Genomic DNA, 18,603 nt, shown 5'->3' with positions numbered 1-18,603 from the left:
TATATATATTTATTTATTATGCTTTTTTATTGTTTCATATTCTTTATTTCATTTTTATTATTTCATTTTTTATTCTATTTTTTATTTATTTATTTAAATATATATATGTATTTCTTATGCTTTTTAAATTTTTTATTGTTTCATATTTTGTATTTAATTTAATTTTTTTAATTAATTTTTTATTCAATTTTTTATTTTATTTGTATTTATTTTTTCTTTCCCCAGCCACAGAGTGTGATTGATGTGATGGACTCCTGTGTCCCCTAGTGTTCAATGTGTTCAAGTTCAAACACAATATTCAGTGTCTTTCACATGATAGATCGATAGATGGCGCCACAACCAATCACTGGATCATGCTGCTATTTGTAGATTGTTTCCAGATACAAATGTAAAGTTATATTTACATAGTAGTGTGTGTGTGTTTAGGCCAAATTTTATTTAATAAATACAATATATTATACAGTCGGCCTACATAGTGTGTGTGTGTGTGTGTGTGTGTGTGTGTGTGTGTGTGTGTGTGTGTGTGTGTGTGTGTGTGTGTGTGTGTGTGTGTGTGAAGGGGTGTGTGTGTGTGAAGGGGTGTGTGTGTGTGTGTGTGTGTGTGTGCGTGTGTGTGTGTGTGTGTGTGTGTGTGTGTGTGTGTGTGTGTGTGTGTGAAGGGGTGTGTTGAGCTGCAGATCAGCTGCTTTCTTCGCCCTTCATAAGGCGGATCTGTGACATTTGGGTTCAGTTCAGCCGGAGATTCTTACACACACACACACACACACAGGTTCGGTCCGATACACGTCACGATGGGACTGACAAGCGACCCAAACTTTCAGAATCTAGAAAAATGGTACAAATCAAACGCCGCGAATCTCAACATGAGGCAGATGTTCGAGACTGATAAAAACCGATTTCAAAAGTTCAGGTACTTTTTTTTTTTTTTTTACTATACTGCATGAAACGTTTCATTATTAAAAATAATTTAATTAATAAAAAAATATAGCAATTGACCTTCACAGATCATGCTGTACATTTAGTGGGCGTGGTCACAAGTACAATCGTTTTTTGCTATCTTGTCAATCATTATCAAACCACGCCCACAACTAATTCATAACTTTTTAAATGTACACTTTACAAAATGGTATAAAATATGTTAAGTAAGAGTGTATTTATGAATTTTATGTCATTTTAACTTAAGTTGAACTATCTGGTCTCAGGTTTTGCATGAGTTCAGCTTTATTTTTTTCCCTCTGATGTTTGTATTCTTTTAACAGCTTAACTTTAAAAACAGATGAAGGAGACATTTTGCTGGATTACTCTAAGAACCGTATAAATGAAGAGGTTATGAAGATGCTCGTGGAGCTGGTAAAGTTTTGAACGTGATGTTTCATGAGAATATAATAGATTTATTCTTCCTCTAATGTGATGTTTGTACATATTCTGATTGGCTTTAGGCAAAGTCTCGCGGTGTGGAGGCATCCAGAGACAAGATGTTCTCAGGAGAAAAGATTAATTTCACTGAGGTATTTCATATGTTTGTGTGTCTGGGTTTAAAGGGGTGGTGGATTATGATTTCACTTTTCTAACTTTAGTTAGTGTGTAATGTTGCTGTTTGAGCATAAACAACATCTGCAACGTTAAAGGGAGATATTTTATTTTAAAGAAATTGCTTTTTAAAGGGGTGGTTTAATGCCTTGTTTTCACAAGATGTAAAATAAGTCTGTGATGTCCCCAGAGTGTGTGTGTGAAGTTTTAGCTCAAAATACCCCACAGACATTTTTATATATCATGTTAAAATCGTCATTTTTTGAAGGTGAGCAAAAACACCGTTTTGTGTCTGTCCCTTTAAATGCAAATGAGCTGCTGCTCCCGGGAACAGGGGGCGGAGCTTCAACAATGCACTGAAAATGAAAACAACTTTTAGCCTTTTATGTTCAATCCGGAGTCAGACAATGATGGAGAGACTCAAGAAGAAGTGACAACATGTAGAAGAACAGGACATTTCTGAATGGTTAGTTGATGAGTTTATGAAGATTATGTGTAGTTATCTTCTAGTCATTGATTAGCATATTCTGTCTTGATAATCTATAACTCGTGTTCAGGGGGCGGGGTTTATGTAAATTTTAGGGTTGGTGATGTCACTAACCCGGGAGGAATGTCTTGTCGTCTCTACCAGCCGTTTGTTGTAGTCCTTAAAAAAAACAGTATTTTGAGCTAAAACTTGTGTTATAAATGATTCTGATAACACTTTATAACTGTATGCTACGAATCATTAGTAAATAGTTCATTCATAATTTTTAAAGCATTAATAAACAATGAATAAATCTCTTTTGTAAAAGCTTTGAGGCATAAATAGTCCTCACTTTAGATGAGCTCGCAGAAATAGTTAACTGACAACTAAATGTTTTATAACTGCCTGAATTAATCATGAATTACAGTAGGAATACATGTTAATAAAGCATTTATTAACACACAGAGTAACTTCCTATATGTCTAAATAATAAAATGTATAAATATACATTTAAATATTTTATTTATCATTTACTTGCACTTTCTAAATCTTATGAACCACTGACAACTCCTAAATAACTGGTTTGTAAATAATGCTATACTTAATTTAGATCATTAATAAAATATGAAAACACAATTATTAAACGCATAGATATTCTTATAAATAATAATAATAATAAAGCATTTATAGCTGTATTAATAAACTGCTTATTAATGTCTATTTATGCTTTATAAATGATGAATTAACTATTTACTAATGCTTAAATAAAGATTCATAGCATGCAGTTATTATAAAGTCTTATCATGATTCTTTATTTATCTGCACTTATAAATGGAAGATGCACATGTAAAATTCTTGCAATTTTTATATACAGTCTAGTAGCAATAACAGGGACGTAGGTTTGATTCACGGGAAATGCATGAACTTATATCTTGAATGCAATGTAAGTTGCATTGGATCAAAGTGTCTGCCAAATGCATAAATCATAACTGTAAATATTGCATGATGATTGTGCCGTCTCTAGGGTCGTGCTGTTCTCCACGTGGCCCTGAGGAACCGCTCAAACACACCCATAACCGTGGATGGGAAAGACGTGATGCCGGAGGTGAACAAGGTTCTGGAGAAGATGAAGGGCTTCTGTCATGTGAGTGTCATATCTGACGATGGGATGCTGTTCAAAAATAATACAGGTAAACCCTGAGCAAGTAAAGTGTTCTTGGGCTGAGGAAGAAGACGAGTGTAGCAGATCTAAGTCACTTTATTAAACAAAACAAAAAGATTGTCCAAGTGTCCAACACCAGACAATGAGCGAACTGAACTGAGGGGAATGGCTGCGTACGTCAGGCATCAAGGCACGTCCGAATCCAATGTTAGCTTCACTTCGTGTCTCCTGAGATTCCTTCATCAGATCGATTTTTAAAGGAGCGGTATGTAAGATTGTGGCCAAAACTGGTACTGCAATCACTTTCAAATGACTGTAGCGGTGTATCCCCCCTGACTCGAGGTCCAGCAGGAACGTCGGCCGCTACAAGGAGCTTCCAATGGCAAGACTAGAGCAGAGCTGGCGACCCGGATGCCGAAACACTACTGACTTCGTGATTGGTGGATAGGAGGAGGATGGCGCATCAGGCCAAAACACAACATGACAACATCAGTTGAGGGCTGCAACTTCACTTTTAAATGACAATATCCTGGCCGTACTACTGTTGTCAGTGATACAAGTATTTGAAATGAACATGATTTCTTAATGTCTACCGACATATCAGGGCCATTTTATGATTAATTGAAATACATTTCTTACATACGGTTCCTTTAAGGCAGCATAGATGTATCCTTCGCTGGCTTTGATATCCCACAATCCTGTGCTTTCCATTCTGTGACAGTTGAGACTAGTTAAAGAAAGACGGCGTCTGAAAGTTGCGTTTGCTGGTCAGTTTGTGTGTAAATGTACGTTTTTGATCAATGTTTTCCACTTCTGATGTCACTTCTAGTAAAAAATGACTGAATTTGAAGTATTGAAAAATGAAGTATTAATAGTCATTAATACTTGCTTAGTTTTCACCAAAGCTCTCTCTATTTTGCTGTAGATTATTAAACCGTTACGTCTGAAATCAGTTTCGTGAGGTGCCTTCGTGCGCAAACGCTGCCTGCAGAGTATAATATGGGAATGACTTTGTAGTTGAAGTTTTCGAAGGCAGCCAAGAGTGAACTCAGTGAACGAAACAAGGATCAGGTGTGAGAAATCAGTGAAACAATGAGTAACCATGACAACCAATGAAAGCATACCTAAAGTCCCTCTGTGGTGAAAATCAAGATTGTAATGTTGTTTATATGTCTATGTGGTGTTTTTAATCTGCTTTAAGACACACCATGTGTAAGTTCATAAGTGGACAGCATTGCTGAGTATTTTCTGCTTAAAACTGCAGTGAACCAAAGACAGTCTCAAAAACACGGTTTGAAATCGCTGGTGTTTCTGACGTCACAAACTACCTTGTAACCAATCAGATCAACGTGTGATCGTCAACCAGTGGATCTCTGAGTGAGTGAGTGAGTGGAGGCGGGGCTCATTTGCATATTCATAGAACCACGCATACTAAATAAGGCTAGGGTGTCGAGTTACATTCAAGATATTTTAAGACATGAAGTTTTTTTTTTTCAAAGAAAAAACGCTTAAATATGTCATTTTGGTGATCAAAGAGGAGTTTTAAGGGATAAAATGTTTGTCTACTGGGGGACTTTAATAAACAAGAAAACTAAGGAAACACAGGAAAGAATGAGAAACAAACTAAAAGTCCATGAAAACGAGGCTAAAACAGCAGCTGACCGTGACACCAGGATGTTATTATAACTCGCAGGTTTTTCTTTCCGCCACAGAAAGTCCGCAGTGGCGAGTGGAAGGGTTACACTGGGAAATCCATCACTGATGTGGTCAATGTCGGCATCGGTGGATCTGATCTGGTTTGTGAAATCAAAACTCGATATTTTATTATTTTCCTCCTGCTTTGGTGCTCTAGATCGGGGTTTTCAATCTTTTAGATGCCAAGGACCCCCATCCTAAAATTGTACAGGCATCTATATAGTTGTTTTTATATACTGTGAAACATGTATACTGTGTGTGTGTGTGTGTGTGTGTGTTTCAGGGTCCTCTAATGGTGACAGAAGCCCTGAAGCCCTACTCTAAAGGCGGACCTCGGGTCTGGTTTGTGTCGAACATCGATGGAACGCACATCGCTAAGACTCTGGCTGAACTCAACGCTGAGACCACACTCTTCATTGTCGCATCGAAGGTATTCAGAAACTAAACATATTTTACAGCATTAGCAGAGATACACAAACAAGCAGAGGAAATAAACTTTTTAAAGAGGCCATTTTATGCACTTTTACAATGTCTTGATGTTGTTTCTGGGCTCTATAGAACAGGTTTTCCTGCTTGAATGTTGATTATTTTCCCTGATATTCTCCATTGTTGCGGCTCCTCTCTTCCCGGTCTGTCAGTAACCATAGATATCATATATAATAAAGGCTAGATGAAGGCTAGTCCGCGCTGTTGGCCAATGGAGGTCGACGTCCGCACACGGCGGCCATCTTGCCACAGTCAGCTCGCTCACTCGTAAAATTGTTTTAATGGTGCATGTACTTTTTAAATAACCAGAACTTGCTAAATTTTCTACCAATTTTCAAACGGTTTGGTTTGTTATAAACGTCAGAGATGTAGTAATGACACTGCATACTTATGAATAATTATAATATTATATATTTCAACATGTTCAAGCATTCAGAATTATAGCCACGTTAATAACGTTTGTAAGAAACCAAACCGTTTGTAAATCCGTCAAGATTTCAGCGAGATGAGAGTATTTGTGTTCGTGCAGATCACTCACCTTACATCAGGAACCACAGAGCCCGTCAGAAAGCTTGCCTGTGACAAGATGGCCGCCGGTGATGACGTTAAGAGACTCCGCCTTAAGACATCTAGCCTTATATGGATATCTATGTCAGTAATGCTGTTTACTTCCTGTCTCTATGAAGCCCCTCCTTCTGAAAAGCACACTGTGCTCTGATTGGTCGGCTGGAGCAGTGTGTTGTGATTGGTCGAGCGCTTCGCACGTGTTATGTCCCGACCCTTACCATAACCGCCAGTTTCAACACACTAACTAAATTAAAATTCCAAGATTATTTGTCACATACCAGTGATACAACGAGCAGTGAAATGTAAGTCTGGCATTTCTATAGACTGCAGTAAAAAAAAAGATGCAAAATATTATATAAAAAAAGATGCAACAATTTTTAAATAGTAGTAAAAATAACTAGTAATGTGCAGTGCTGTGTACTAATTTAAATAGCTTGTCATCCGAGTAAAGTGCAATAACTAACTCAACCAGGCCCCGCCCCTTTATTCTGCATATTAATTATTTAAATGAGGAATATTGTGGCGTGTTCGTTCCCGGACGAAACTCGAGACTACAATGTTCAGGAGTTCAGAAACACTGATATAGAGAAGAACTGGAGCTTTTTCATGCTCAAACAGCAACAAAATCAATTTGATATTATATGCATCATAATGATAAAGTTGTGCAGTAGTTTGTTGTGTTTGTCTTCCTCAGACATTCACGACTCAGGAAACCATCACAAATGCTGAATCAGCGAAGGAATGGTTCCTGCTGGCCGCCAAAGACGTGAGTCGCATCCCTCTTACAGTGACGTGTGTGAGACGTGTGTGAGACGTGTGTGAGACGTGTGTGAGACGTGTGTGAGACGTGTGTGAGTCGTCTGCGCCACGCATTGATTTGACTGTCGTTTTTATCATTCTCACAGAAATCTGCAGTTGCCAAGCATTTCGTGGCGCTCTCTACCAATGGAGTAAGTTCATTCTAGTTTAGATGTAAAGAGCTCATATCATCAGGAATTACATTTTCCATAACTTTAAAAATGAAAGACTTCATTGTACTATTGAATATTATTGTAACTTTCAAAACTCAAAACAAACCAAAAAGATAAGTTTTTGAAACTAAACTGCAAAAAAAAAAAAAAAATCTAAAGCAAGGCAAAGCGAGATTATTTATATAGTATCAAATAATTAATTTTTTTAAAAGCCATTTACATAGAAGATGCACTTGAAAAATTTTATATACAGTATTATTTTTGTATCATTGAGAGATATTATTATAGTTTTTATAAATATTTTTATTTGTTTTCAATTTAATTTTAGTTAAGGTTTTATTAATTTTGTTTTTTTGGATCTGTGTCTTAAACATACAGTAGCAACAAAAAAAAGTCAAAGAGACTAAATTATGACAAAATTATGACTAATTGACCAGCATTATATTATGGACATCTCAGGGAGAATCAATAAAAACATGACCTGACCCCTTTAAAATTTTGAAATTCATTTGAAAATATTATCAGATTTTTTACATTCTTAGACCAACTTTATTCTGTTCTGTGTTTCAGCCCAAAGTGAAGGACTTCGGCATCGACCCGGAGAACATGTTTGAGTTTTGGGATGTGAGTGTGTGTGTCCCTCGAGGGCCCGAGTTATTTTTGCCCTGTTGAAGTAGGTGTGTGTGTGTGTGTGTGTGTGCGCTCACAGCAGCAGCTGCTGGTAACCAGAGTCTCTGGACTGACTCGCAGTTATTCATGATCCTGACCTTATCCGAGCGCAGGTCACTGGAAAGGCCGACGGCTACTTTTACTCACATTGTTGATATTTAAAGGGCAAGGTTCCTTATAATCCCGTTTATTATGGACACTATAATCTCTTCAGCTTACTGTATGTTTGATCAAGTAAAGGAAAGCTTGATTAGTACATGTGAAACTCTGCAAAGGGAAATATTTCAAGCCTTTATTTGTTATAATTTTGATGATTATGGCTTGGATAATTAACCCCAAATTCAAAATTAGAATATTGTGAAAAGGTTTTCATAAGCTGTAAGCCATAATCATCAAAATTATAACAAATAAAGGCTTGAAATATCTCACTTTGCATGTAATGAGTCTATATTATATATTAGTTTCACCTTTTTAGTTGAATTACTGAAATAAATGAACTTTTGCACGATATAGATTTTTTGAGTTCCACTCGTATGTTTACCAAACTTGAGTGTACATCTAATAATGCATAAATCACACTGTGGTCAGTTCTGTATTGTGTATTGTGCCTCTTTATTGATTTCAGTGGGTCGGCGGACGATATTCCTTATGGTCTGCAATCGGACTGTCTATTGCACTTCATATCGGTGAGTGTTATCATGTGACTCTCGTGTCAGCCAATGAGAGTGTGAGATTCTCAAGCGTGTGTGTCTGATCTCTTCTGTCGCAGGATTCGAGAACTTCGAGAAGCTTTTGGCTGGAGCTCATTGGATGGTGGGTTTCATTACCGGAGGACGACGTTATCAGTATTTGACCTTCATTAGCAAACCATAAAAATGTGTTGAATTATAATATTCAAATTCAAAGTCAAACATTTATGTATAATGACCTGCAGATACACTTAACACTTTATAATAAGGTTCATTAGTTAACTACTTTAGTTAACATGAACTAAGCATGAACAATACTTATTCAGCATATATTAATATTAGTTCATATTAATTTCAACATTTACTAATACGTTATTAAAATCAAAGGTTGTATTTGTTAACATTAGTAACATGAACAAACAATGAACAGCTGGATTTTTATTTGCTAACATTATTAAATACTGTGACAAATGTATTGCTCATTGTTAGTTCGTGTTTTTAAATACATTAACTAATGTTAACTTATGAACCGTATTGTAAGGTGTAACCGATTTGGTAATATTTTTGAAAAAAAAATCAAAAACTGTTTTCTACGTGAATATATATATATATATAGTAAAATGTAATTTATTCCTGTGATCAAAGCTGAATTTTCAGCATCATTACTCCAGTCTTCAGTGTCACATGATCCTTCAGAAATCAGTATAATATGATGATCTGATGCTCAAGAATTATTATTATTATTAATGTTGAAAACAGTCGTGCTGCTTCATATTTTTATGGAAACTTTTTTCAGGATTGTTTGATGAATACAAAGGCTTTTATTTGAAATAGAAATCTAAAAACTTAACTGATCAATTGAATGCATCCTGATATCTTTTTAAAAGCCTGAACTCTCTGGCAGGACACTCACTTCCGCACGGCCCCCGTGGACCAGAACGCACCCATTCTGCTCGCTCTGCTGGGCGTCTGGTACATCAACTTCTTCCAGGCGGAGACACACTGCCTTCTGCCCTACGATCAGTACATGCACCGCTTCGCTGCGTACTTCCAACAGGTAGAAAACACACACACACACACTCCTATACAGAGCTTTTGTTCGAGTATTCTACAGGTGAAAAAAAAAAAAAAAAAAAAAAAGTTAATTTATTTCAGTAATTCAACTTAAAAGGTGAAACTAATATATTATATAGACTCATTACATGCAAAGTGAGATATTTCAAGCCTTTATTTGTTATAATTTTGATGATTATGGCTTACAGCTTATGAAAACCTTTTCACGATATTCTAATTTTGAATTTGGGGTTGAATTTGAAGCTGTAAGCCATAATCACAAATAAAGGCTTGAAATATCTCACTTTGCATGTAATGAATCTATAATATAATATATTAGTTTCACCTTTTAAGTTGAATTACTGAAATAAATGAAGTTTTGCACCATATTCAAATTTTTCAAGTTTCATCTGTATAATATAATGCTGTGATTTTACAGGGTGACATGGAGTCTAATGGAAAGTGCATCACTACTAAGGGTGACCAGGTGAACTATCACACCGGGCCGATCGTGTGGGGGGAACCGGGGACTAACGGACAGCACGCTTTCTACCAGCTGATCCACCAAGGTGCACTCGCTGACACTGCTAACCTAACCCGTGCCGAACGCGGAGCGTCTGTCTGACCTTCTGTCTCCTCAACAGGGACTCGCATGATTCCTGCTGACTTCCTCATTCCTGCCCAGACTCAACATCCAATCAGAAACAGCCTTCACCACAAGGTACCGCGTTAAGCCCGTTTCAGACATGGGGAAAAACAAATCATGCTTTAGTACATCGTAATTATGACAAACTAAGACATATTTCAGATGAAAAGTAAAAATTATGACAAACTAAGACATATTTCAGATGAAAAGTCAAAATTATGACAAACTAAGACATATTTCAGATGAAAAGTCAAAATTATGACAAACTAAAACATTTTAGATGAAAAGTCAAAATTATGACAAACTAAGACATATTTGAGATGAAAAGTCAAAATTATGACAAACTAAGTCATAATTATGACAAAAAACATATTTGAGATAAAAAGTCAAAATTATGACAAACTAAGTCATAATTATGACAAAAAACATTTGAGATAAAAAGTCAAAATTATGACAAAAAACATATTTTAGATGAAAAGACAAAATTATGACAAACTAAGTCATAATTAGGACATAAAAAGTCGAAATTATAACAAACCAAGTCATAATTATGACAAAAAACATATTTTAGATGAAAAGTCAAAATTATGAAAAACTAAGTAATATTTATGAGATTGTTTTATGAAGGCGAAATTATGACAGTTGTGATTATGAGACTTCAAAAATATGAAATTAGACAAAAAGTCAAAATTAGGACATAGTAAGTTGAAATCACAACTTTAAAAAGTCACAAGTATGACAAAAGTCATAATTATGACACTACGTCATTTATGAGATAAAAAGTCGAAATTATGACAGTTGTGATTATGAGATGAAAGTTGAAATGATGACTTCAAAAGTCACAATTATCACATAAAATCGAACATTATGACATAAGTCAAAATCACGACTTTAAGAAGTCAAAATCACAAATTTAAAAGTCCTGTTGTTTTTTTACGTGAAGCTGCTTTGAAGCGATCTGTATTGCACAGTATTAAATGCTATAGAAATAAATGAATTGTAGATCCTGGTGGCGAACTTCCTGGCCCAGACCGAGGCACTGATGAAGGGAAAGACGACAGAAGAGGCGAAGAAAGAGCTGGAAGCTGGAGGACTGAGCGGAGAGAAACTGGACAATATTCTACCACACAAAGTGAGAATATGAAGTCAACCACTGGCTTATACTGCCCCCTACAGGACACACATCACAACTACAGCCCATAAACACCACCATATACTCTTAATATTCATGCAGCATGTATAATGTGCGCATATGAGGATATCCTGTACACAAAGATTACCCATATATTATATAGTGTATGAGATAATGTATCCCACAATCATGACCTTCAATTTCCAGTGTGATAAATAAGCAAGTTGGTTCCAGATTTTCCATGCAAATTTATAATTAAAAATGCTTTTTTTTTTTTTTTTCATTGCTCACATAACAGTTATTAAATGTGCAAATTACATGCAACATAGTGAAGAACAATGTAGAATACTATTATTTGAATATTACCATTTCTGTCCAGGTGTTCCAAGGAAACAAGCCAACGAACTCCATCATCTTCAAAAAGCTGTCTCCGTATACTCTAGGCGTTCTGATTGGTGGGTTACACGCTGTTTGAAATGTTTAAGTGTATTAGATGTCATCAGATTAGCAGGTTCCTGACCTCTGACCTTTCTTAACAGCCATGTACGAACACAAGATCTTCATTCAGGGCGTCATGTGGGAAATCAACAGTTTTGATCAGTGGGGGTGAGTCAGCGGATGTATGAATATGATTTAATAAATTGAGTTTTGATGCGTTATTTTAATATTCATTTTAATAATATTGTAAAGTAGCTTTTATTTTAATATTATGTTTTATTATTATATTTTTATATTATATTTAGAATTTTGTGTTTTTATTAGTTTAAAAAAATATGCCTAGTTTTTGTTCATTTGAGTTGTTTTAGTGCATCAAGTTAAACTAAATTGAAATGAGAAATGTTACACAGTAAAATAAGTTTGATTTATACTTTGTTTTATTTCAATTAAGGAAAATGTTTTCTTATGGTTTTAGTTTTAGATGACTATAATAACTTGATAACTTGAATGCAACAAATAAAAAAGAAAATAAACTATTTAGGAAGAATAAATAAAATGATCTCTGGAATGTTAATGAACCCGTCAAAATAATTAAATTTTTGATCCTGAGCTCAAGTTTAATTGTTAAATCATAAGACCAGTTTTAATTTAGTATAATTGAAATACTATTATAGTTTTTTTAATATATATATATGGAATTTTTTGTCATTTCTGTTTTCATTTTCATTTCTGTCAAAATTCTAGTTATTTGTGTTTTGTCATTTTTATTCATCTTTGTTTTTTTAAATATGCCTGTATAGTTTTCAGTATTTTTTCCAGTTTTAGTTTTAGTTTGTTTAGTAATGATGGCCATTTTTGAAACACTCTTTGCGAAGCTTTGAAGCCTTTTTGAATCTTTTGTTTCGAATCAGTGATTGAGCGTCTTCATTATTTCATAACCGTTTCGAAATTTCAATTGTCCGCCATTAGGGGGCGATTATCTCAGTGAATACTAAAAGTCTAAATGTTTTTTACCTGATCTCGGGTCTGTTTTATAAAGTTGTAGACAATTGTAATGAAACATTTGTATAATAAAAAAGATGAGTATAGTTGGCCTGAGTAGCCACGTCCTCCATAAAACACAAAACAATCCTAAAAAATGTATAAAAGAGCACATTTTATACAGACACTTCATATTTAATGGTGCTTGATGATTTGTAGATTCCATTTGATAGACTAAACTTTCAAGAAAACATTTGTAAAATGTGTTTTTATGCTGAGTTTTGGTCGCATTTACACTAGTTTGGCCAGCAGGGGTCACCAGCGTGTGGCGTTTCCAGCGCTTTGAATCAGTGAATCATTTTGAAGGAGTTGATTCAATTGATTCAGAGTATTGTAAAAGCTTTGTTTCTCACATCACTATTGTTTAGTACATCAAGTTAAACTAAATGAAAGTGATAGCTGTTTTCTCAGCACGCAGCTTTATAACTGTCACGGTCAGGATGAGGAAGAAGGCGAGACGTGGCTTTATTTCACAAAAGAGAATAAACAAACACGAGAAACGACGCAAAATTCAACACCAGACAAAGACAAACTAAACTGAGGGCATTGTAGACACAGATAACTAATGATCTAAACAAGGAACAGGTGTGAGAAATCAATGAAACAATGAGTAACCATGGCAACCAATGAAAACATACGGAAACCCAGGGAATAATGAGAAATAAACTGAATGTCCATGAAAACAAACTGAACCGAACTGTTTAAAGTAACAAAAATGTTTTCTTACGGCTTTAGTTTTAGTTCCAGACTCGTTTCGATGTTCACGTCTGTCTTCTCTCGGTTCTCAGCGTGGAGCTCGGGAAACAGCTGGCGAAGAAGATCGAACCCGAGCTTCAGGATTCTGCCGAGGTCAGTTCCCACGACTCATCCACCAACGGCCTCATCAACTTCCTCAAGAAGAACTTCGCTTGAATGATCCATGAAGAGAAGCTTCACCTCTTCCCAGAATCCCCTGCTTCCACACCTTCTGAAAGCACACGGGCAAAAAAACATGAGGGTTGCACCAAAATTTTTTAATTCGATTTTAAAATATTTTGAAACTATAATGTAGTTTCTTTTCATCAGACAGTTCACGCATTATTGTGTAACCATAAATAGGCAGTATTGTGTTAATTTATGATTATATAAGTTTAAAAAAGTTACCATCTTTGTTACACCAAACTCTGTGAAATATCCCTCATCTGAAGCACAACGTGTTTTACAGTTTGTACTTCATTTCTGTTTTCATCATACGTGGGAATCTTCCCCCCCAAAATAAATGACTTTGCACTGTTCAGATAGAATATTGTCATGAAAATAGCACTATTTGAGCAGTAAATAGTGTGAACATGAACTGATAACATGTAAACACTGCAATCTAAGTCACTTTGGATATATGAATTTGCCAAATCTATAAATCCCAGCGACCCTGTACACCATTCCTCGGGTACCAGAAGTGGGCCGGATCTGGCCCGACAATAATGTTGCTGCAATGGATACTGTAATAATGTATCCCACAATGCAATGTGCTCAACTTCACATTTCCAAGGCTGCGTCCGAAATCGCGAGTATGTACATGTTTTGAATAATTACTTCACGGCCGCTAAAAAAGTGTTTCATAAAGTATGAGTGTAATCTGGACGTACTACATTCTCCATGATGTCATGATCATGTGACCTTCCAGCAGCAGTTCACTGCCATTCACAAATCCTCTCCCGTGGCCTCATGGGATAGTAAAGTGTCCATCGAATGCACATTTCATTTAGTGGTAGGTCATCCGTGTACTTTTCTCCCACTCTTTTATGAGTTCTGTGGATTTGGACATACTACTTTTGTCTCATACTGTTTTTCGCCCACTACTGTATATAGTGTTAGTCGGGGTAAGATGACCCACCACGTTAATTTTTCTCCTGCCAATAATTGACACAAAATCTAATCTCAGCACTTTTGATGAATGGCTTTGCTATTTTTAATCTGAATATCAACATTTGTGAGATTTAGTCAGCCGAAACAGTTTTGAGAATTATTGGTCTAATTTTGTGTCTCTGTCAGTGTTGGGGAAAGTTACTTTTAAAAGTAATGCATTACAATATTGCGTTACTCCCTTAAAAAGTAACTAATTGCACGACTTAGTTACTTTACTACATTACGTTACTTTTGCGTTACTTTTTTCCCGGCTGGGCTTGTTTTTTTATAACACAAAAGTTATATTTTTAGGGCAAATGTAAAGACCCTTTCACACCAAAAGTGAAATAATGATCCTCAGGCTGAAGGACATGTGTACAGTAGAGGAAAGCAGACAAGCAAACCTTTCTATCTATAGTCATTTTTGCTTATTAAACTGAATCATCGAAGGTCAGAAGCAAGTACATTGGTCAATAAAGTGAGATTAAATGCATAAAAATATATGTTTTATGTAACATATTTAGTTATTGGAGGTTTGCATAGTATTCTGATTCTGCATTTCACTGATTTTATTCATTTCGAGGAATATTGAATATTTTTTTGTGCAAGTGAGATGAGTAAATGCTCACATTTTGTCTAGAACTACAATAAACATGTTCACACACACACACACACACACACACACACACACACACACACACACACACACACACACACACACACACACACACACACACACACACACACACACACACACACACAGCCTCTGCACTTTGATTGGTCTCAACATGAGGACAGGAGAGCTGTCAGCCAATAAATGGGAAAACAAAGTAACTTGCGTTACTTATTTGAAAAAGTAACTCAGATATTTTGTTGTAAATATTAAAAGTAATGCGTTACTTTACTAGTTACTTGAAAAAGTAATCTGATTACGTAACTCAAGTTACTTGTGATGCGTTTCCCCAACACTCTGGAAAGTAGTGAAACTATGACACTGTATGTTATGTTGAAAATCAAAGGTTTTTTTTAGTCTGTTTGTTAATGAGGGATTTGTGGACACATTCATGTTTAGTTATAGGTTTTATTTTAAAGTAAAAAGATAAAATTAGACCCTTGGGGTAAGATGGGCCAGCAGAATTAGCACTGAAGGCCAAGAGTGACTAATGTTATTATTTTTAAATGTAAATAATTATTGTAATTAACAGGGTTATTATTCAGTATTTCCATTAATTAGATCTTCGCTTTCATTAAAACCTATAGGTTAGTTTAATGAAATCATTCAATATGCGTTCTTAGTGTTGCTATTATGACATATCTTCAATTAAAATATAGGCAATTATTCAGATTAATCTCTCTTACTGGGATTCTGCTTGGTCTGTCATCGTTTATTCTTCAATTATTATCAACTAAATTGTCAAAATTCACTTAAATATTAAATATAATAATTATTATGTGGAAGTATGTCCACATAATAATTACATCAAAGGTCATTTGTACATTCTGTTATAGTTCAGCATTTTGTTTGATAACAACTAAATTAGCAAATGTTTCTATTTATTTCCTATAATAACACATTGGCTGATGCATAATCATCCTGCACATGCTAAACTTATATCTGAAATATTATATTACATATGGAAGAAATCGCATTACCGATCAGAAGCACGAGTTGTTCACCAGCAGCAGGTGGCGCTGTAAGTCCATATGCACAACGGTTCATCAGTTTCCCGGTTCCCAGCCAGGGTTACCCTCTTTTGGATCATGAGGTCAAAGGTCAGTTGTGTTGTGTTCCACTCAAATCCCAAATCACACAGAGTCAGAACCAAAACTCACATCTGGAAAACATCATGTGATTGAGCAACTGTAAATGACCCTATATTGCCATACAGAAACGTTCAATCGCACGAGATTTGGAGCTGTAAATAATTCCTGCATCTGATGAAATCATTGACAGATCAGAGAGAAATCTCAGAGAGAGAGAAAGAGAGATCCGATCAGGGGGAAATGTGCTTGTTGCCTGGCAACATGTCTTTCACTTCAAAACATCATACGCCTGGTTATTTCCGGCTTTTTCCTGGAAGAAGAAAAATAATAATCAGGAGGAGAATTTCATCTGAGCTGAGATAAAACTGGCTGTATGCAAAATGAATTAACATATCAAGATCCTCACAACAATTTGAAAGGCAATGCAGTTACCGTGGCAACAACATAGGGCAACAAGGCTAAAAACTGTAATAGTCGACAGTGATCTGGCATTTTCCATAAATGGAGCTGGTGTTCATTTAATTAAAGCAATAAAGGCTCAGTGTCCTGTTCAATCGAGCAATAATGTGAGATAAGAGACGCCAGTCACTCTGAAGGAAACACGTTTCTTCATCATTTCTGCTCAATAACTCATATCTGATGTGCTTTCTTTCTAGAGAACGTTTGAAATGATTTGCTTGTGTACTAAATACTGTACTATTATTACTATTGAACAACCACTGAACATTAATGTGTAATGCCAAAACATTTGGTCTGTCTCACCTCAGGGGTCTCAGACTTCACGACTGGATCCAACATGAAAGAATAAAATAATTTAAATAATAATAATAAAAAAAGTTATGAAATTTGGCACACAGATAGAGGACAGTCTAAAACGCCACTACAGCAAATTTCGGAGTCTCTAACTCAAATCCCTCTAGCGCCACCAACTGTCCAAAGTTGCCCTCACGTTTGTTAAGAACTTGGCTCAAGATTTGATTTAAACCTGAGATCATTTTCCATCATGAAATTTTTTTCGGCCATTTTGAATTTTCCGAAAAAACTTACTTTTTCGAACTTAACGTAAAAAATTAACCAGATCATGTTCATATAATTCTTAACAGTTTGTCAAAAAAATCACAAAACTCTTTAGATTCGGTGCAGCATGCAGAGTCGAACGATACCCAATTTTCCCATTTCAACCATTTTGGGCGTCAGACATTTTAAATTTTGTCGTAAAATGCAATTTTTTTCGAACGCATCAATTATGAAACACGATATATGTCTTCGGCACCAAGCCCAAAAATGCTAATAACTTTTGATAAGCTTTGCTTATTGTAATGAAACTGGTGTTAATAGATTCCTTGGTCATGCCGAACACATTGGCTACATACCAATTTAGCCACAGTCGGCCAAACTTCCTGTCCGCCATGTTGATTTTCTTTCAAAACTTACTTTTTTCGAACTCATCCTAGACAGATTGTCCGATTTTCACAAAAAAATGAATCATATCATCTTAAGATCATGCAGGCAAAAGTTATGGATTTCGTGTCGGTAGATGAAACCGTTTTCATATATCGCACCAATAAAGTTGTGGCAAACTACTGTCTATGGTAATTATCGTCTCACCACACCACATCAATTTCATAACAGCGCCACCTATTGGTCAAAAGTGATAAAGCATTAAATCACATCACTAGTGATTGTATTTATGATTTTTCAGCTATTTTGCATGAAATTATCATAATGACTTTTCTGACTTATCATGTGTTTGTGCTTGCCCTCTTAATGGCTGCTTTCAGCTATAGGCCTATTAATTATTAATATTACTATTATTAATCACCAAAACATAATATTTAACTGCGTCTCACAGTTACTGCATTATGTCTCCCTGAATGTTTTCTATAAAATTGTGACACACAGAAAATGAAATAATTTGAATTTTTTTTTCAGCATGGAAGTAAATCATTTTATTTCCTTAATTTGTTACACATATTTTTGCTTGAATATTTTTCACTGCATTAGTCGAGCTCAACCATTTAATAAACAAAGACGTTTTATTCATTTGGGAGAAATGTAAGAATCAGTCAAACAACTGATATCAGTATGAATTTGGATATAGATTGATATGAATTAAAGAGCTCACAGGGGAATTTAGATTAAATTCAGTGTAATGGAGGATCTTTGTTGTAATTCACACAATAAATGCATCACTGCTTTCTTTTTTCATAAACTAATTTTAAATCCTCTTTGCCAACTCTGTATTTGATCAGACTGACAACATTTCAAACTGGAGTAAAAGAAAATGCAAAATAGGATTTATTTACGAGACAATAACTGGACGCTGTTTGCTGATTTAAACATGCACAATGTTGCATAACTGTTCACATGCTATTTTTGCATGCATGTACACAAGTGCACAGCCTTTGAC

General features: G+C 35.4%; 1 protein-coding gene and 1 long non-coding RNA gene across 2 annotated transcripts; one reads left to right on the top strand and one right to left on the bottom strand.

Moving 5' to 3' along the window:
- The first annotated feature begins 647 nt into the window (after positions 1-647).
- Positions 648-13,819, top strand: gpib (glucose-6-phosphate isomerase b). The gene is made up of 18 exons (XM_079620431.1): positions 648-910; positions 1,260-1,350; positions 1,440-1,508; positions 3,021-3,140; positions 4,871-4,954; positions 5,137-5,283; positions 6,601-6,672; positions 6,812-6,856; positions 7,448-7,501; positions 8,172-8,232; positions 8,316-8,359; positions 9,140-9,292; positions 9,728-9,857; positions 9,933-10,009; positions 10,938-11,066; positions 11,446-11,521; positions 11,606-11,672; positions 13,334-13,819. The coding sequence occupies exons 1-18, from the start codon at positions 792-794 to the stop codon at positions 13,455-13,457; spliced, it is 1,662 nt and encodes a 553-aa protein (XP_079476557.1). The 5' UTR covers positions 648-791; the 3' UTR covers positions 13,458-13,819.
- Positions 13,820-16,082: 2,263 nt separating this feature from the next.
- LOC307002625 lies at positions 16,083-17,766 on the bottom strand. The gene is made up of 4 exons (XR_013798505.1): positions 17,628-17,766; positions 16,956-16,978; positions 16,263-16,503; positions 16,083-16,180 (listed from the first exon to the last, which is right to left on the bottom strand). It is a non-coding gene; the product is annotated as an uncharacterized lncRNA (long non-coding RNA).
- Positions 17,767-18,603: the final 837 nt, after the last annotated feature.

Source organism: Phoxinus phoxinus, assembly GCF_949152265.1.
Source record: "Phoxinus phoxinus genome assembly, chromosome: 8".
Lineage (NCBI taxonomy): Eukaryota > Metazoa > Chordata > Actinopteri > Cypriniformes > Leuciscidae > Phoxinus > Phoxinus phoxinus.
Note: the sequence above shows the minus strand (reverse complement) of the source record. Positions and strands in the feature narration are given on the sequence as shown.